General features: G+C 44.0%; 2 protein-coding genes across 9 annotated transcripts in view; one reads left to right on the forward strand and one right to left on the reverse strand.

The window, feature by feature from the left end:
- numb (NUMB endocytic adaptor protein) overlaps positions 1–20,702 on the forward strand; it is a 39,421-nt gene that overhangs the window by 12,042 nt on the left and 6,677 nt on the right. For 4 of the 8 annotated variants that reach the window (XM_043421911.1, XM_043421910.1, XM_043421909.1 and 1 more), the window contains 4 exons: positions 17,869–18,033; positions 18,234–18,305; positions 19,031–19,249; positions 20,443–20,629. In XM_043421911.1, the coding sequence (XP_043277846.1) occupies positions 17,896–18,033; positions 18,234–18,305; positions 19,031–19,249; positions 20,443–20,629 (616 nt within the window). In that variant the 5' untranslated portion in view covers positions 17,869–17,895. Of the gene's footprint in view, positions 1–7,729; positions 9,152–16,149; positions 16,336–17,868; positions 18,034–18,233; positions 18,306–19,030; positions 19,250–20,442; positions 20,630–20,702 lie in introns of those variants that run through there. The other 4 variants (XM_043421905.1, XM_043421907.1, XM_043421903.1 and 1 more) reach the window with 3 other exon arrangements.
- On the reverse strand, positions 311–3,418 carry LOC122412433 (uncharacterized). The gene is made up of 4 exons (XM_043421925.1): positions 2,244–3,418; positions 1,494–1,697; positions 1,114–1,401; positions 311–939 (listed from the first exon to the last, which is right to left on the reverse strand). Exons 1-4 carry the CDS (start codon positions 2,286–2,288, stop codon positions 598–600), a joined length of 879 nt encoding a protein of 292 aa, XP_043277860.1. The 5' UTR covers positions 2,289–3,418; the 3' UTR covers positions 311–597.

The following is a 20,702-nucleotide window of genomic DNA, read 5'->3' on the forward strand; positions in this document are numbered from 1 at the left end:
CATAAAGCTATGTTTAGAATTGAAGAGACGAAAAATAGGAAAATTCAAAAAATACTGTGATGATCGTAATCGGTGGCTAAGTGCTTTGAAAATTCTTGAAAAATAATGTATTTCTGACTGTACAAAACGAATTCGTTTTCTCCGTGTACTTGCAATTTCTAGGCCGAGAGATCTGCATTCGTTTGAGGACTGTTATGAAAAATTTGTGTTCCTTTCTTCATACATTCGATAGAATCGAAACAATTGAACGAATGATTATTTTCAACAGAATTGTTCCAATATTTCAGACAAAAAAGTTCGTACACATTTGTTTAAAACCGTTTATTTCCACAACAATTTATTCCTCATTTACACGCAGTTTTTAAATCTTCTTTGCAAAATCTTTCCTGCACAGGGAACGGAAGTTTGGGGTATCCATCGAATTATTTTTGACGATCCTAACCACAGTGATGCGAACACATCAAATTTTACATATTTTTTGTATTCCGTAAATGATACACGAGTGACAGTGAATTGAATCCATTAGAAGAAATCCACTCGAGTCTTATCCGGAGGACTTTAGCGAATGTATTTGCCGCAGCCTCTCGAGCGCTGCTCTCAGGCCTCGGCATCCTCGAAGACCTCCTCGGTTGTCGGGACTGCATCGGTTGCTCGGGTCACGGCAGCTTCAGGTTTTGAGGACTCGCCGGCAGCGTTGCTCGGAGGAACGACGTGCTCTCCGCCGGGCCTGTTGCGAACCTCTTCGATCCTCTGACGCACGCATTTAGTGCTGTCTTCGACAATGCCGAATGCCTCGTAATAGAAGGCGTTGAGGGCACTGGTGGCGGTGCAGATGCCGAGACTCGACGGAAGAGTAGATAACAGGAAGGTCAACTTTGCAGCTTCAACGGTGACAGCTGGCACGGCCTTGGCCGTGGTCCATCCTGCTTTGGCTGCGACCTGGACCGTGAAAAAAAGGCGTTAACGGAGGCAACCGTGGCTCCGGACGTGGTGACTGGCGGAGGGAAGAAGTGCGGATCGAGGCGAAAACTGAGGGGTTTGAGGCCCAGAATCCTCGCCGTTTTTCCGTTCGCCGGGAAACGAAAGCTTCGATAATTCGAGAGCCCGACTTACCAGGTTGGTACAGACGACCGCCTTGCCCGCTGAAATGAAGCCGTCGACGTTGTCGATGCAAGCGTGAGCCTCCAGTTTATGAATGTGGAGACTAGCGAGCACCTCGTCGGCGACTTTCATCATGTTCTCGATGTAGCCCGCACCGGTCGCGCGTTTGTCAACGAAACATTTTCTCACTTGGAGGACGGCCGTTTGCGCGGTCGCTTGCAGGTGGTCGACGAGCTTGGAACACTCACTCACATCCTCACCTTTGATCGAATCAATGTATTTGTTGACGTCAGCTGCCGCCTGTGCGCAATCAAATTTTAGTTTCGACTCGAGACATTCGATCAACGGAGCCTCGAAACACGCTCGATCCTCGGCGACACCGGCATTCTTACCTGCCGAACTTTCGATTCCACATCCTCGGTTATCCGCTTCTTGTGCTCTTCAATTTGTGCCTCGAGTTGCGCCCCGAGCTCCTCCGATCTCGCCTTGGCGTCTGCCACAGCTGACTTCACTCTGGCTATCGTACTTTCTATGAGGTTGTTCAAGCTCTCTTGAGCTTTTTGTAACTGGTCCGAGACGAACGCTCCATTTGCGGCCTACGAAATCCAGCAATAATATCTTGTTTATACGGAAAAACTCGGCTTCCGTGTGTGTTAACCCGGGGACACGACACTGTGCAAATTAGCATCGAAGAAAATGAAAAAATCGCGTTTTCAGAATTCCTTTCTTCCACTTGGCCATTTTTCTATAATAAAACTTGATTTTCCAATGTTGTAAATTATTCAAATTGATCACTCAGGAATTTTGATCCCCAAAAAGTCTCGTCTAACATTAATTCCGTACATTCATGGATAAAAGAGCGATTTTATATACTTTCTTTTGAAACTTTCCCACTGAAACGGAAAATCGAGAGCCCCGATGAGGAGTCTCAATGACAACAGGCTAGTGAGAGTTATCGAAACAGAGATTAACACTCTGATTACTACGAGGTTTCCATGACAATTGACCTAGATAAAGAGCTATCGGAAAATCTAGCTTCGATTTATCATTTTTATTTACTTCCCTAATAATCGTTATCAGATTGACTAGTGTGTGATGGAATCAACAATTTTTCACCTTTTTCGTGAAGAACAATTACTTACAGAAGCGAAGATAGCAACGCACAGGATGATCGTCACCTTCGACATGATTCGTGATAACTTGCAACGACTAATTCCTTAACGACTACCGCTTCGGGTTTATATACCCAAATTGTGGCCCCGAATGTAATTCATGTTTCGTGGTACCTCGCGCGTAAATAATCCGAGCATTTGTGTCAATAAAAATGTAAAAATGACGCAACCTCGTTGACTCGCTTCAATTGCATTCCATTTAAATTTTCCTCGCATCGTAGGAAGAAATTTTGTGCTAATTGTTTAAATCACCGTGCAGCCCGATAGTTGAACATTCGAGCATCGGAATATGCACGTAAGTGGAAAAATTTTGAAAGGAGTGACGACCACCGTGTAATCAAATGAATCAATCAATTTCTTTGCACACGATCTTAAGAAGTACCAAAGTGGAAGGAATTTTCCGTTGTCGAAATCAAGGAATCACATGAAATGTGTGAAGATGGTTTTTTTTTTATTATTGATGTTCGTTTACAGCTGAGATACTTGTCAACCCATTAGGTCGAGAACGAACATTTTTTTCCTACTTTTGGGCGAACATTCCTTTCACATGAAATTCGTCCGTACTTTTTCCTCCAATATTTCCTTCAATTGGCATACTCTCATCGAAATTCGACGAAGATATTTTCGGAGGAGCAAGATTCCGGGTTCGTGGCGCCCAGCCTTGGAAACCCATAGCTAAAATCCATAGACGAGTGCAGAAAGTAGATTTCTAAAAACGTGGATTATTAACGAAATCAATCGTTCGAAACGTCACTCAACGAGATTTCAACGAAAACATGAGTGAAAACAAAACTTTATTGCTATTCTTGCTGACAGAATAGTAAATCGCGATACTTTAAGGTATCGTGTTCGTATAGGATCGTATTTTATGGGTGTCTAAATTGCCTCGATTTTTACTTCCCAATTAAAGTCGTTATCACTCCAAATTAACGTCAGAGTTACTAATTCGAAATTGCAAAACATTATTTCAACTTATTTTTTAGTCGAATGAAATAACAAGCCGTTAATCGATCCATGACTGACAGAGGCCAAAATTTTATTCGTTCCTGGCCAAAATACTAGTTTTTTATGTAAAAAATCGCTTTAAAGAGCGCAAAGGGAAATGGAACAAGAGAAAAGTGGTAATAAAAAGACAGAAGGTTATGACAGGAATGGTTCAAACCAAGAAGAAACAAAATCCCGAAATAAGCAAACGTGAGGTTACGAGTGCTCATTTTACCAATTTCGTTCAATCTTCAACGTAAGATATATTTATTACTAGTAAAACAATCGTCTCGCATTTTTTCCCAAACTTCGTTATACACTTCATTGTTATTGTGTACTTTTTCATAAACTCCATAAGAAGCGTTCATTCGTAATATGGAAAGATAAACGATTTTTCACGCACAGTCCTTATTTTCTCTTCATACTTAAGGTAACTCCTGTACTGCATGCTAGTCAAATGAGTGCTAAATTTTCAAAAAGCTTTTAGACCAAGTTCAACGTACCGATTAAACTTATTGTTAGTAGATGTGTATTCAAGCATATTTTATTAATGTGAAAAAATATTTAAACGATAGTTTTGCAAAACTATCAACTGACAGATGCAAATTTCCATGATGACACATTTTCACAGCTATTTTTCAAAGAATCATTTGTATATTTAACCGATTTTATTGCACCAAGTCTCATTTCGTTCCTCGACTGATCCTCTGCGAATTCACCACGTAGATTTTCCTCTAAACTCATTCCTTCAAAAATTATGAATGAAAAAGTGTTTTCACTTAATGAACAATTAGCTGCAACAGTGAAACGATCAAGTCAAAAAAAAACTACACGGTGGATTCATAGAGGACAAAATGAGACTTGTTGCAATAAAATCGATGAAAAAACGCAGATAATTCTTTGAAAAATACCAGTGAAAATGTGTCAGCATGGAAATTGGCATTTATCAGTTGATGGTTTTGCAAAACTAGCGTTTTAAATATTTTTACATCTTAATAAGATATGCTGTAATACAAATCCCCTAACAATACGTTTAATCGGTACGCTAAACTTGGTCTAAAAGTTTAGTACTCATTTACTAGCATGCAGTACAGGAGCTACCTTAAACACGTTTATCCAAATAACCAATAAGACGCACCCCTTAAAATTTGATATGCGTGTTGGTCGACTGCCCATTCTAACTCTGTGTAAATTTCAAGACTTCCTTAAGAAAATCGTTTCGTGCATGAACTACCTTAAACGTCTCATCGGACGTAAGTTCGTGAGTTTCCCAACGATGCAGGAAGGTTGCGCGAGGTGATTGTACCCTAGTTTTTGGCCCTGTTTGAACCGCGCACTTCGGGTGAATTTCACGACCTACAGATGGGGCATTAAACGCCAAACCGACAATTGCTCGACCTTTGAACTATTTGATTCGTTCACTCTTCAAGCTCATCGAAATGAGCTCACGAGATTGTTTTATTATTTTTATCTCAACAAATTTCTTGAGCGAGCATTTTTGGATCGATGATTTTTCAAATCCCACGGCTTCGTCTCTTTGCACCGAGCAACGTCAAACGACGACAAAGTTTCTCGTACTCTTTCGAATTACACTTCCGCAGCGATCGTCCAGTCCAGCTTTCCGTCCTTAGCTTCCCTCGCAATCAGGGATGAAGCACCAGATTCCTCTTCGCGTCATATTCGTGCCATATAATGACGTGGGAAAAGTCCTCTGTCCGTCGTTCTTTCTCCCTCCCGCCCTTCGACCCCTCTCTCTCTCTCTCTCTCTCTCTCTCGCTCCCAGGATCGTTCGGCTCTCTCCTCATGGACGAGTCCTCGTTGTGTGTCTCAGCAGATGTACGACCGTTTGCTATGGCAGCTGCGTGGTGTACTCGAGTCCTACCACCACCCCAAGGCTCGCACAAGCCCCGTGCCCTTTATCCGTCGTCGCCACGTCCAATAGCTCTTAAAATTGTATTTTCCAAATTTTTATTCCATGTGAATAGAGGCCCAACACATACCAACGTCTCGGAGATAAAATACTTCGAAAGATTCGTTTATATTGAGCCATGCAGGCACTCAATTCCCTGCAGTTATTTCTGAATACAAATTATTTAGTGAAACAAAGCGTCGAGCTATTTTTCAGCCTTAACGCAATTGAAAAGTCAACGGTAATCGAAGATACGAAAATTTACTGTATTTTAAAAATCGTATAACTCAACGTAATGAGCTCGTAGTTTAGATAACTTGTCAAATCGATGCAAATGTTTTTGCATCGAATGGAATTATAATAAATTCTTATTCCACGATTATCTATTCGTTCGATAGCGTTACTCGTTAGACGTCGAATAAAGTCGAATTGTCATACAGAATTTTGAAAAATTTTTGTACAAATCATTACTTGGAATATATACGAATATAAACAAACATCTATAGAGGACAACGGAATTTTTTCGAAACGCTTCCCTCGGCAGTCTCCCCAAAGTCTGTTATGTTAAGGGCCTGATCAGCCCCACTCACGTCACTGTCAACACCGGAGGAGTAGGGATAGGTGAAATTCCGTTCGCGTTGTTCCGGGGCTGATCGGTTAGTCCTTAGTCCGCGTTCACGTTTCGAGCTTTCAACTGCGAGCGGGGGAGGGGGGGTTGGATTTGTGCATTCGGTTTGGGAAGCGTTCGTTAATTTCGCGTCATTTATTTACATACCTTTATCCTTCCCTTAAATGCCGTGCAGTTTTGTTGTGTTGGTTCGTCGTTATAAAGTTGGTTCATCGTTGTGTCTCGGCGCCCCTAACCTCGTGAAATTTCCAACAAAGCAATAAAACGCTCGTCGATGTTCCGGAGTCGGCCCCGCAAAACGGTCGAATATCAAAAGTTAACGTCGATTCTTCATCCTGAAACAAAGGCTATTAATAGTGAGAAAAAATAAGAAAATTTGAATGCGCGCTCGCGAGAGGTCGAAACGGAACGAAAACATTTATCGGGACTTGGCAATCTGAACGGGGAGTCGTTCGTTTTTCGAGGAATCTCCGTGCGGCCGAGCGTTTGACCAAAAGTACAACACGTTCCGGTGGGGTCACCGGAAATAAGTTGAGCGTGACGGCCGACGTGTAGGCCGAGAGAAAACGTGGGAACCCTCGTCTCACCGATTCCATATGACACCGCAAATCCCGCGGTCTGCCAATCCCACTCTTACGTTACATATTTTCTCGCCGGTACAGCCGGTACAACGACAACGCGACTCGCACTCCCGTTTGAATAAAAGTACAACGATAGTGGCCAGAAAGATCGCGTGCTTGTAAACGTGTGCGCGCGGGGGCGCGGGTTCACGTATTCGTGTTCCGTTGTCAGGTTCAAGTAAGCGAATCAATGAATATCGACATGGATTTTCTTATTAAGTGACGATCGGAAGTGCGGGGGAATCGTTTACGCCGAGTTCCGCTTCGCTGCGACGCAGACCAACCTCTCGTAACTGTCACTGCATGCTTCGATTCTTCCACCGCGAATCTTTCGAGGTGCGAGACTCTAACGCTGTGCACTCACCTGCTTCGATGCCAGCTACAGAAGGCGACACGGAGACCAAAGTCCTGAAAACTTTGAGACTCGTGACGAAGGTGTACGAAGCGATTAGCGAATATTGAAATAAAAATAACCCCCTGACAGGCATCGCTGCAAGTTTTTCGCCGTCCCGAATTTTTCGACGAGGATCCGTTGGTGTGCGAGGAAAAACAACGCAGTCGTTGCGCACGTTCAAGTCGTTCGAAAAAAGCTGGATTTGCATTCGTTTAAAGTGCTGCTGGACACACGCGTATAAGCAATGGATGCTAAAAAGCGAGCTGGAAGAGAAAGTCGTAAGGCTTGAAGGAAAAAGACGACTCGCGGGACAGAGAGGGGCGCACAAAATGGAGAGCGTCGAGCGATCGGCCGGAGTCCCACTCTGAGCTCCGTGCTGTGTGACGTCAGCATAGTCCCCGGCCTGAGACAAGTTGTAAGGCCAGTTCCAGAGCCCGGCTCGTAGCCGTCGCTGCGCTCTTGGGCACCACAATCGCGTGAAGGAATAAAAAATCACGGCGGCACAAAAAGATAGAAACCTAGCCATGGCACGGATCGTGGAACGTTCGAGCCAACGAAACAGGCTCTGACCCAAGGAAACGAGTCTCCGTTTCATTCTCGCGCTCCTTCTCTTTTTATCCCGTATAGTGCGCCTGTTCATCCTTCGGTATTACAGCGTCCAAACTTATTCTCACCCACTCGGCGCAATCCACTTCGTCGTTTCTCCTTGCTGCGATATGGACGACGATTGTTTTGTAATTTTCCGCTTCTCTCATAATTCTCTTTCCCGTTGAACGCGCGTAACGTCAAGCAACGCGTTATGAGAGTGCAGCAGCACCGAGTCAGCTTGACAAACGAAAATTCAGAGTTTGCCTCCGTTGGAAGAAATCTTACATCGGAGTCGTAGAAACGTTGTGTGTTTCTCAACAGCTCGAAGGATGCTTTCGTCACTGCTTATCTCGAGCTCGGAGCAAAAATGAAGCTCGTCGCCTTGAAGTTGTTCGCGTCAATAATAAAGAAACCCTACCGATACAGGTTACCTGTAGCGACGATACCGGAGCGAGTGTTCGCGAGCATACATTCGCACAATGATCAAGTGAACGGGAATTTGTAAAGTCGTGCTCGTTCGAACGCTGTCAGAGAGAAATCAAGACTTCAGGGAATGTAACGAATCCGATAATGCTAATACGAAGAATCTGGTCGTTCCTCCGGGGAGTACGATGAATTCGAAGTGACAACGACGTGTCCGTGCGTCCGTAGACATTTCTTTTCGATTGCCAACTTTTTCATACCGTTTGGTTGACTTTACCAGGAATTTTCGAGTCTCCCTACAATCGGTTCGATCCCCGATGAGAAAGTAGCCAGAATCCTTTTTGCCCGTCGCGAATCCAACGAAATTCAAGATCCAAGGGAAAACGAGCGAAATGGAACGGTGGAAGGCCACCGTGTATGTGCCTTGTATATAGACGGCTGGCGGTAGAAGCGCAGGCGCAACTTTCGGTGAGCGGTGAGTCGTCGGCATTGAGAAACGAACACAGTGCGCGAGAGACCGAGCTCCGACGACGCTCGCGTCGATCGAACGACGATCGACGATCGATCGATAGTGAGCGTGTGCTCGTGTCCGTGTGCGTTGGACAAATGTACGCGCGCGTGTGCGTGCTCGTCAAGTGTGTCTGTGATAATTGTCCTCCGTGCGTAAAATCGTAACCGCAAAGGTGGTAATTGACCCCGTTCCCTGAAAATTTCGACCGCGCCAATTCATCGCCTTTTCCCAGCGCCCGTGCGTGCAGTTTTTTCTCCGCTGCCAGCCAGGATATTCTTCGGACTACGTATAATAAAATCGCTCGCAAAAAGTTGTTGTGCACCTGTGAAACAGGCTAATTTCAGTGCACGTGCGTCTCAAGGAAGCGTCGAAGATACGTACATATTATTAAATACACGTGTACGCAAACGTGTATGCATGAATTTACGTACATTGGAGAGTCGCGAAGCGCCTTCGTTTGAGTTATACATTGAATTCCCTCGGTGGTGAAAGGTTGGATACGTTATGATCCATTCTTGTTATATTCATCGCTCTTATTTCCTATTTATGCTTCGATCTGTTGAACTTCAACCAATTCGTGCTGTATTTAACGTGTTAATTTGTGTTGGAATTGCTAAATTTATTGCTCATTCCGGGGGCTAATTCGAGTGCGAGTATCGAGGGTACGAAAACAAGGAATCTCGTAGTTTAGTGCCTGAGATAGCGAATGATATAGAGTCGAGAATCATTTTCATAACAACACAACCATGGGAAATCATCCGTCCGCCCACCAACCGCTCGAAAGAGCCACGAGTTACAGCGGCAACGCGCTTCGGCTATCGGTACGTAACTGATATTTTTTTTGTCCATGTGCAAACACGCACATGTTTGAATACTTTCAGTGATTTGAGAACCGGTAAGAATTATTCCGGGTCCCGTTACATTCGCCACCGTCAACGCTCCGCGAGCATACTTTTTTTGGCTCCCAGCAGCGCGTACTGCACGCGCGGAATCGTGTCCACACTTTCATCCTTCGATTTAAAACGAATGAATAAAAAATACCGAGCCTATTCCAGTCACTGGTGAAAAAAAGAATAGAAACAAAAAATACGAATCGCGCACAAAGAAACTCGATCCCAGCGATTATTCCTACTCCGTGACGCTGCAATTTCTCTGCGCGCTATTCCCAACTACGGAATCAATCAGATCGGATGTGGCGAATCAGAATGCAAAATGACTTTCGAACACGCGCCCGAGCGCATTTACTCTCGAATTACGGAGCCGGGAAATCCGTTTTTCAAAATAAACTCGCGGTTAATTGCGATTGATTTGAATTCACGAGAAGAATTAAGTCGGCAGAAATTTATTGGTTCGCAGTCGGTAAATCGGCCACTAAAAAACTGGAACATTGAAATCTTTCATATGCCTCAAGCTACAGTGAATAATTCAAAATTCATTTTTTTTCACGGGAATGCCTGTAACTCTTCCTAACTTCCGACCGATGCCCGAGCGCTAAGTGAAATTTGGGATTTTGAGCGGAAACAGCTGATTCCAGCAATATTTCGACTAAGTTTGAAAAAGCAAGAGGTTAAATGAAGCTCAAGAAACTTTGATGAAGAAACAATTCATTGACGCCAGAACAGAAGTGCTTTCCCCTCCCCGATGTTCGGTGGGAGACACTCCCAGAAAACTGTTCATCTGAGACAATGAGACCAAAGCGATTATGGAAGTGGGAAGCGATCAGGGATCGCGACTCAAGTTGCTTCGTGCTCTCGTCCTATCATCAGTGAATTCATAAAAAATCTTTCGTAACTCAACGACGTTCTGGTTAAATCAGTCAAAAAATTAATTGAATAAAAAATCGTAAAGATCGATTTTTCTCAAGTTTTTTTTGTGGGTCCAACTGAGAATTCAGTTCGTCTACGTTCCAGTTTCGTTCACATTTTTAAGAGAGCATTTTGACGTACGATTCTTCACCACACGCGTTCCTGGTAGTCCGACAAAAAATGGTGATTCTTGAAAAAAAAGATGGAAGCAGGCAACATATGCACTCGCCAGCTGCCCCATGCGGAAAGCTCGTTCTCGGTGCGTGGGTTCCATCACTCGGATTCGGATGCTGTATGATATTCTGCCTTCTATTTCCTCTTTACTCGTGTATTTGGAAGCCCAGGTCCACAGCTGTCGGAAATGGAGGAACTGCTCGTGTGATTTCGTGCCTTTCGTCTTTCGTTTTCACGATCTGCCGAGATCTCGAGTTCCTGTTTTTAGTAGAAAAATCTTTCAGCCAGGAAACTCGGAATGATTTCTCGGTAGTAAAACGAGAATCATCCGAGTCTCCGTCATCCGGAAAACGGAGGAAAACGATTTTCCTCCGTCGATCCGGCGCGCGATTCGTTCATCGGTGAATTTTCATTTTGAAGATCGTTTCATCACCGTCATTGTTCCGGGGACGGTCGTCAATATTATTTTCATTGTTCGGCGCTCCTGAGAATCGGTATGAACTTTTTTGGATGTCTCTCAATCTCTGGAGAATATTCATCGAAAGTCCCCCCCTCGAGTGTCCTGCAGCGAAGGCTCATTCGTCGAATATAAAAATTCAGATTGCGAACGACTCATCGACGAAACTTCCACGATGAAAAATACCGAATAATGTATTCGCAGAAACTCTAAAAATAAAAAAAAACGAGCTGACAAACGACTGTGAGAAGCAGCGATGGGACTTGCAAGTCTGGAATTAACGGTCGTCTGTAGTAGCTTGGAAAATCGTTTCGAAAAAACAGAAGCATTGCTGACCACAATCGGAGGCATCGCCGACAGGAATTGTTGACGAATCAACAAGCCGGTTTCCAAAAAAAGTATGACGAATAGAATTCTACAGCGACCTCTAAATACCGGGTGGGGAGCTCTCGAATGTTCGCTCAAACACTTCGTTGTACCAACCTCTAACGCGAAGGCACAAAAGTCGAAGTTTTTTCCGTCAGTGTCCAAGCAGCCTGGAAATAATGGAAAATTATTTTTCAATGTGTACTGCAGTTCATGAAATTATCGGTCAAAAGAAATGGCGTTTTGAGCCGGCTGATTAGGCGTGAGCCGGCCCATACGGACGTACACACGCGTCTCTCGAACTCGTCGTCGTTTTGCCTCGGTACACGCGCGAGGCTCCCCAGTATATTCGGTATCGTCGGAGAGGGGGAAGTACGAGGAACGCACAATGAAAATACCTCGAGGCTCGGCGACGTAGGATGTTTACACGATTGTATTGCTTCCTTCGTATCCCTGCTGCACCCTTCCATTGCTACCTTCATTCCGTTGCTCTATCTCGAAACCCCCCCGTACCTGCCTGTTCGTTCAAATAATTTCTCGTAAATTTTTCGCTTATTATCGCGCGCGCGGCAGAACGCTCACGGGGAAATTTATGCAGGCTCGTTGCGACGTCCATTCAGCCCTCGGCTTCTCGGCTTCACCGGTGTAATTGTAACTTGATCACTTTTTTTTTTCTTCTATTTTCATACAATCCGGAGAACTCCAGCGGAAAACAAAGATTTTGATCAGTTTTTGTGACTAAAACGTTTTTAAAAAAATTTGATTTAAATAAAATTTGTTTCAAATAAAATGTTAAAAATCAGTTGATAGCTTCGAAGTTCCCTTTTCACGAATATTTTCCTCTTCCCATCTCGGTTATAGTGTAAGTCACCGGTCTCAGGTATGAGACGGTTCCTGAAACTCTCGGCGAGGGAGGGGATCTGTCAAAGGGCATGCTCCCGAAAACCCGACCTCGGCTCGAGCTCAAACCTCGGGTAGACGTTCGCATCGATAGTTGGAGAAACTGCCTAATTGCATTGTTCGCGGCTAGCAATTTTTTTCAGGAAATTTAATTATCAAATTATTATCTAACTCGTTGGAGTCTTGGAAAAAAACTTTCAAATTTCGCTGGCTGCCCACGTGTAATTTTATCAGTTCGAGCTGTCAATGGTGACGGTTTATTCTCCATTGTCAATTTGTCGCTGGAGTCACACGATTCTTATTTCGAGTTATGATTTTTTTTTCTTCGATAAATTTTTTTGCTCACGCAATTTTTTCCCTACTTTTTTTCTTCTCTTTAATTTTTAAAACGAGTTTTTCACTTGGTTCGAAGACTGTTTTTGACTGACTTTTCTGACAGCGTTTATGCCGCTGATAGTGGATTTACGCGTCGATCTGAGCCGCGGTTGTTTTTTGAGCTCAGCCGGAACACGATTTCGGCTCTTCAACGTGTGTAAGAAAAGGCAAATGTATCGAGCTTCTCTTACGAAACGCATTCTGCGACGTGCATCCATCAAACTACAATTTACCTCAATACCGACTGCTCCGAGGGCCAATATTACGCAGCTCTATTTTTCCACGCTCGCTTGCATCGAACACAATGGCTTTTTTCATGAAACGATCCATTAGATGACGTGGGCTGAGCCTCTTGTCGTCATCTGTTCTGAGAGAAAATGACACGAAAGAGCTGCTCGTTGGAGTCGATACCCACCTCCGAGGCTCTTCTCCTTCGATATTTAGCATTCATGACAAATAACTGAATAATTCATCTGTGCCTGCTCCCACTGAGCTGTGCGACTCCTTCGTTCGGAAATGTCGCTTTTTAAGGAACTCTCGAAATCGCTCAACCAATTCCCAGGAAAAACCTCCAATAATTCGAGTAATTCTCCAATTTCATTTTTTGTCGAATCCGCAATTCGTAGTTTTTCAATCTGCGCTGATACTTCGTTACGTAAAAAATTGGTGAATTACAAATGTTTTTTTCGTTCATTTCGTTGGACTCCAACGTTGCAAACTTCAGCGTCGTTCCGTCCCAGCGTCCGAGTGAACTGGGCGCAGCGCTCGCTCGATAACTCTCGTTCACGAAAGTAAACACTGTTACGTCGAAATGATAATTTCTCACGAAACTTTGCAGGCGAAATATCGAATAAAGCAATAAAACTGCAAGGAAAATCTTCCAAGTCTCCGAGACGACGGGATGAAAGTGTTTTTTAGAATGTCCAACAATCCTCGTGTCAAAGTTCACTAGCATGGGCACCGGCACATGAAAATTCATCAGCCTATCAAAAATGTTGAATTCGTAGGGAGCGAACAGACCGAATATGTGGCGAGGTCGTGGAGGAAGCTCAAGAAAACTTGAAAATTTGTATCTCACACGGAGGCAACATTTACTTCACACGATTTTGATGAAATGTGCTTTATCTTCAGCCTGGCTGATGTCAAAGGGCAGGGGCGTCGCACGAAGCCAGAATTCCTGACGATCACCCTTGCGACGTCGTTTTATGCTCTGTTTGGCAAACTCGTTAGCCCGTTAGTGCATAGAACGCTGCACGTATCTGGCGTGCGTCTCCAGTGGCCACGAACTTCAAGCAACATCGATCCGGACTCAATTATCTCGATTCTCGAAGCGCGGGGAGCTTTGCATTAAATTTTCGAATGAAAAAATGAATTATTTCGGAATTTCTGGTGCGAGTTCCGGACACGGATACACGAGGATCGAACGACGTCGAAAAGCATCGAAAAATTCACGGTCATCTCAGTATTTTTAGCTCGTGTCTCGTTCGAACTCTACGAGCCCACTTTCTCAGTTTTTAACGCGGTCGACGAACCACTCTCCTAGCGCTGGAGTATCGCTTGAGCTTACGTACTCTGTGCGAGCGTAAACTGAGAAGTCTTCGTCCCTGTACTTCTTCCATACTGGAACGCTTGCTCGGCCTGGCTCGTCACGTCTTTTGTACATGCCGTGAATCATCTTGCATCATCGCGCTACCATAATCTACCTGACGGAGACGATTTCGAACTTTATACATTCATACACTTACAAGAGATTTTTTCACGTTCGATAACGGTCTCGAGAAAATACGCTGCACACTTCTTCACAGGGTGGTGTGAAACATTGATTCGGTTTCACGCGAATTTCGATGGAAAATACGTCATTTCGTTGCGCCATTGCTTCGATGACACTGGAGATTGCAACGTTCGAGTCGAGCGAAATGAGCTGAAAAAACTCTCGAACGATTCCAGTAATTCTCCGATTCTGTTACCTGCCTAATTTGCAATTCGTTGTTTTTCGGTCAACATCAATGATTCGTGAAATAAGAAAAATTGGTGAATTACAGATAATGAGGCTGAAATTTGCAACGTTGGAAGTCCAGCGAAATGATGTAAAGGAACTCTTGAATAATTCCAGTAAATCTCCAATTTCGTTCTCTCCCGAAGTTTAAATTTGTAGTTTTTCATAGAGCAATGATTCGGGAAATGAAAAATTGGAGAATTACAAATGTCTTTTTCGTTCATTTCGTTGGACTCCAACGTTGCAAACTTTAGCACCTTTGTTCAATTGTGTGAAAAAAATGTCAGATTTTTATTCTTGAGGTTCGTAAACAGATGGATCGAAGTGAATTGTGAAAAGGCTCACTCGGGAGGTCCAATTTTGTAGCTTGCAGCCCCTTTTTACGGTTTTGGGAATGCATTGAAACATTGTTGTAAAATTTCGAAGAAAATTATTGATTTGTCGCGAGTTTGATAGCCGGAGAAACTTTGAAATAAAAATAAAAAACTTATTGGAGCACTGATCGTTGAAACTCTTCTCTTGCCATCAATCAGGCTCCATTTTCATTGAAATTTTGTGTTTAAAACCTATGCTTCCTTCCATGGAAGTCGCAAAAACTCCGGCCAGTTCCAAGGATTCTTTAATTCCCCTTCGTTATTCAAGTCGAAAGTAACTTGAGTATCTGGATGATTTCATCGTTGAAGCGGTGGCTGTGCCGAGCCGTACTGACGTTCGAGCTCGGTTTCGTGCGCCATTAGCTATTTCATTTCCGGATTTCACACTCGAGTCATCCGCAGAGAAACCGTCTAACGGATGAAGGGCGCTCGAAGGGCGAGGGCTCCTGAAATTAATCGTACAGAAACTACGCGAGAGTTCCCGACGCTCGGACGAGGAACGCGCGAAAAGAGAGCCTGGGCGAGCCGAAATTCGGATGCTTCCAGGAATCGAGGAATCACTTTCGTCCGAGCAACGCTGGACACTCGCGACACTTAATCGATCACTCGGTCACTACAAATTCGTCAGTAAACATTGCCAACTGAATCGAGAGAGCCGAATGTGAGAAAGTTTCGACGAATTTATAACCGGTGACAAGGAAAGCGTAAATTCCTAAACTCCTCTCTTCGGTGAATAGAAATTTTCCAAAATCATCGAACCGTCCCACTCTGCCGAGCAGCCGATCCCTCGTAATCGTAGTTGAAAATTTCGGCACCGAAAACCCACAACCGCGTCGTTCTAATCCCAGTTTTTCAAGGCTCACTCGGTAACAGCGATAAAACGAATGTTTTTCAATCCATCGGAGCTCAACTGCTCAAATGAGAGAGCGGCTCCGCAACGTATCACGACTATAACATAAGTAGGAAAGTGCGGCGGCGAGAAAGGGAGAGTGAGAGAATGGGGGAAAGGCTAAATGGGACGTGTATGTACATACGCAGACACAATTGCGAGAGGCCAAGTGGCTGGCACTTGTAGCGACAGATCTCGCACTTTTATCACCACCAGTAATTACTGGACGCAAACCAGAGTCCACTAGTCGCGTGCTGCACCAATACCTAATCGAGTTTCACGATGAGACGCACGGACAATGCCAGATTCCCTCCCTTTCTCTCTTTTCTCTTTGATATTCTTGTGCCTCGACTGGTACTCGAGTACAAAAGTCAGTTTATCAGCGGCGCTCGAAGTAGCCTGAACTTCTGATAAATTCGTCTCTGCGCGTCTCGATGGAATTCTCGTGACGCGTAGGGAAAGTGACTGTTTAAATTTAGCGAGACATCTTCCAATTTCGGCTCGTCCCCGAGCGCCCGTCAACTCTGACATTGGGAACCGAAGGGTCAAGTTTTCGTTGAGATTGTTGTTAACGAGGCAGTGGGAAAAATGGTCTACGTTCCGCGTTATTTGTTCAGGTATCGACGACGCTGTTCCCACGGAGTCTCTTTCCCCAGCACGCATTTATTCGTAAGTCATACTTCCTGAGTTTGTCTCGTCGACGCTCCAACAGAGTTGAGTGAAAACTTCAAAATTTGATTCAACAAAATATTAGTTTACTCATTTCCAGGGGCTTTGCGCACACGACACGGAGGTTTGCAACGTTGCAGTCCAACAAAATGGGCAGGAAAAACTCTCCAACGATTCCAGTAATTCTGGAATTCTGTTAATCGTCTAATTTGCAACTCGTAGATTCTCAGTCTACGCGAATGATTCGGGAAATAAAAAATTGGTAATGAAAAATGCTATTTTCGTTAATGTCGTTGGAGCCCAACGTTGCAAACTTCAGCGTCGTTTTGAGGTGAAGAAATCGCGAAAAACAGGCTCGTTCGAAGCGCCGTAACGGGCAGGGAAAAGTATAAATTATTCAAAAAGAAAAGTAGAGCTGGAATCGTGTGCTCGAAAACGGCGTTTACGAAATTCAGTTGAGATTCCCTTTGACCGAGACATTCGACTTTTTGTGTGCGAACGAAAGAGCCCCGGGGCGCCTAATACATTGGCACAAGCTCGTAGATGGATATTCCCGTGAATCAAAGTCGAGGAGGCAACAGGTATATTTTAAGGGGAACGGAGGGAAAGACGAGGAGAGCGATTTCGGGAGCGACGACGTCGAAGCCGTTTCGGTCTTTCTATTCGTCGCCGGGCTCAGGGGGCACCGAATTTAACTTGGGGTGGAACCCCCTTAGACGTTCCTCGCTCCGACTAAGGGGTGAGAAAGCGAGACGGCCGCGCGATAAAGGGGAACGACCAGAGGGGACCCCTCGCCCCTCTTATAAAAAATCTTTGGGAACCACACTCAAGATTCGCTCACAGGCTTCGTGTGCTATTCTTCAGCTTCCAGCTTTTCATTTCTCAAACGAGTAATATTCCCGACATCTTTGACGAAGCTGGCCTCGGCTCGGATGCGAGTAGACGGGGAGACAAAAGATTTTGGCTCGATCGCTTTCTCGTTAAACGATTTTATCGAAACTGTTGCTTGCGATGAGGAAACGAATCGTGATGCTGGAGTTGCTCCTCTAATCGTATAGCAACGTGCTCACCAGCTGACACATCGCAGAACCTCGCAGTTGATCCGAAATTTTCAATTTCCTACTATTTTGCCCACAAAATAAAAAATGCCACGAAACACATTGAATAAAATTCAATTTTGTTCATGCAACAAAAAATTTGTTTATTCAACGACGTTTTTGTCGTGCTGAGTAATATTCACGGGAGCCAGCGACTCGAAAATTTGTTGAATCAACAAACGTTTTTTATGAGTGTGTCGAAACCCGGAACTTGCAGCACGGAATTTCGAGTCTAGACTTCCTGTCTCACTTTTCCCCGCTGCGGGGCTGCCGCGTCGAAGCCACGAAGGTTGTCCCATGGACCGAAGTAGTTTTGTAGGTTCATCGATTATCCCGAGGATTCGGAAATATTTTAATGAGAAATTTTTTTTATTAAATCGCTCGACGGTGAATCATCGTTCAAGTTCTGACCTCAATTTGTTTTTACGTGTTACAGAAGCGCGAAAAATCGCCGGGTAAAAGAATGGATCGATTGAGGAGAAGCTTCCGGGACAGCTTCCGAAGACGAAAAGATCCACACGTGCCAGAATCAAGCAAACCGCATCAATGGCAGGCCGACGAGAGTGCAGTACGTTCGGCGACTTGCGCGTTTCACGTAAAAGTAAGTTGAAGCTGCTCGGCTTTGGTACAATAATTTTTCGCTCCCTCTGGAGGACATTTTTTTTCTCAAATATTTATCAAAAATGTGCTCCATAATCGACGTTTGAGAATCTCCCTTTCTTCGTGCTTTGAAGAAAAAATGAAACTCGTAGAATTGCAATAATTTTATTCGTCCCAATAAAAAGAACAATTTTGTTTCAGTATCTGGGCTGTGTGGAAGTTTTCGAATCGAGGGGGATGCAGGTATGCGAGGAAGCCCTCAAAGTTCTCAGGGTAAGAAGCAAACAGAATTTTGATCAATTTTGAATGCTTTTGCTGCTCAACTTCATGTATGGGGGAGAGATTGAAGTCGAGAAACGCGGTAGTCGCTTAGCGCGAAGTATTTAAAGAAAAAGCTTGGGCAGGCCCTGCCCGCAGTCTCTTATACTCGAAAATATGATGGATCTCGAGCCATGCTATTTTTGCCAATTGCTCTCACGCATAAAGAATAAGTCTTGTGACAGAGCAGGGGGCCGAATGGAGAGAAAAGTTACGAGCAAGGGCGATATCTCGGTGCGCCAAATTCGAGCTTTTTGTTTTTACGAAAAACTCTCCATTCGAGATTTTTCATGGTCAATTCTGACGATGGCTGCTGACACTGTTTCATCGGTTTAAATCTATTTTTACCAGCATATTCGTCTGAAATTGTTGATTCAAGTCGTGGTAAGGCTTCGACCTCTTTCGAACGTCAAAGGAAGCCCAAAACTTTTCTTACAGCACTGAATTTATTGTGATATAAAATGACAGATCTAGAAGCAAACTGATGAACGACGAACAAAATTTCTACTTGCCCAGTTGATATTATTTTTATTTTTATTGCTATAAATAACAAGATGAAATAAAAGTCTGAACAAAAATGCCCAGAAAAAAGGTTTTTTTTCGGAATAGAGCAGTCAGGTGCCATTCGTTTTGACGAAAATAAAAAAATCACAACTTCATTTTCATATGAAATTTCGCAGAACTCGAGACGGAGACCGGTTCGAGCGATACTTCACGTATCTGGAGACGGGCTTCGTGTCGTCGAGGACGAGACCAAAGGTCTCATAGTCGATCAGACAATTGAGAAAGTCTCGTTTTGCGCACCTGACAGAAACCACGAAAAAGGATTCAGCTACATATGTCGTGATGGTACCACCAGACGATGGATGTGCCATGGTTTTCTTGCCCTTAAAGAATCGGTGAGTAGACGACAAAGCAGGCATCGAATCCTCTGAAATCACATTTGGACAATAAAAAATCGGTTCCCGCAAAGAAATGGCCGGAATTGGCAAATATGCTTTTTGAATATGTGCGCTTTGATTGAAAATTGGAAAAAACTTCGAGTCGGTTTCACACAAATTTTCATATTAAATTCATCCAATTATTGATTCCCAAAAATCACTGACGATCACTCAAAAATAATTGTCTGAAAAATTGAGGAATCCAAAATTAGCCGGCTAAATTCACAGAGGTCACGATGTCACGTGGCCGTGCACGTTCCAGTTAACTCGTAGTTCAGCGGCGCTGCCACAACGCGATGTGAGCGCTGTGAGCAATTATGGAACGCGGTTCAAAAGTGCTAACAGCGCGCCGGGAGCAAATTTCAGAATCAGGCGATATTCGAGTCTTTGTTTGCGGAGGCAAAATCTTACAGATGGCAGCACTCGGGGCGGTCAGTTTCGAAGTTTCGAACGAAAAGGTGCAAGTGTCGGAATGCGACCATGAAAATGATCGAGAACGATATCGAAATCATTGATTTTATCTGAGAACATTGACGTGGCGAGTTCTTTGATTTTATTCATCAACCGTATAGCCGTTAGCGGCGTGGCAAGTCGTCACCGTGCATTTCACCGTTCCATTGTTCGCGTATAAATATAGAAATACTTGGCGTCGAGCCGCTACCACGGCTCGTGATATATACACAAACGACGCGGTGGTGAGTTGCGGGCTAACGATTTGCCACTATGCCTACAGGCTTCACCTGCTGCGCATACATTTTTCAATGTTGAATCGAATTTTCCGGACCCTTTTTAATTTTAAAAAGAATTTGCATTTTTTCGAAAAATTATGCCCTTAATGAATGCTCATTTTATTAGATTTAAAATTATCTTTGAATTACTAATTCGTTTTCTTCGATCATTGCGACGCTTTTCAATTACCGATCAACTTCTCAGTTTAATACTTAAACGAAAAGTTGTAATTTTGTGCTTTTAATATATTTGGGTAAAACGAAATACCGCAATTTAGTAAAACCACGAATATTGTCGAATGAATATAAATACGACGGAGCGGAAATCCATCGGGATTCCGTTGAGTTATGAACCGTTTACCGGATGAACAAAATTTCAAGATAATATATAAAGTACTAATGGAGTTGAAAATGATGTTTCAGGGGGAGAGACTGAGTCATGCGGTTGGGTGTGCATTCGCCGCGTGTCTCGAGCGAAAGCAGCGGAGGGACAAAGAGTGCGGTGTGACGATGACCTTCGATGCAAAAACGTCGACTTTCACGAGAAGCGGAAGCTTCAGGCAGCCCAGTTTAACGGAAAGATTGCAGGACACGCGGGAACGCTCAGTCGGTTCGTCAGAAAACTCTTTCTCGTAATATCAGCACCGAATTTGTGCAGGACCTTAATACCGCTCTTGTTTCGA

This window comes from Venturia canescens, chromosome 6 (genome assembly GCF_019457755.1).
Source record: "Venturia canescens isolate UGA chromosome 6, ASM1945775v1, whole genome shotgun sequence".
NCBI lineage: Eukaryota > Metazoa > Arthropoda > Insecta > Hymenoptera > Ichneumonidae > Venturia > Venturia canescens.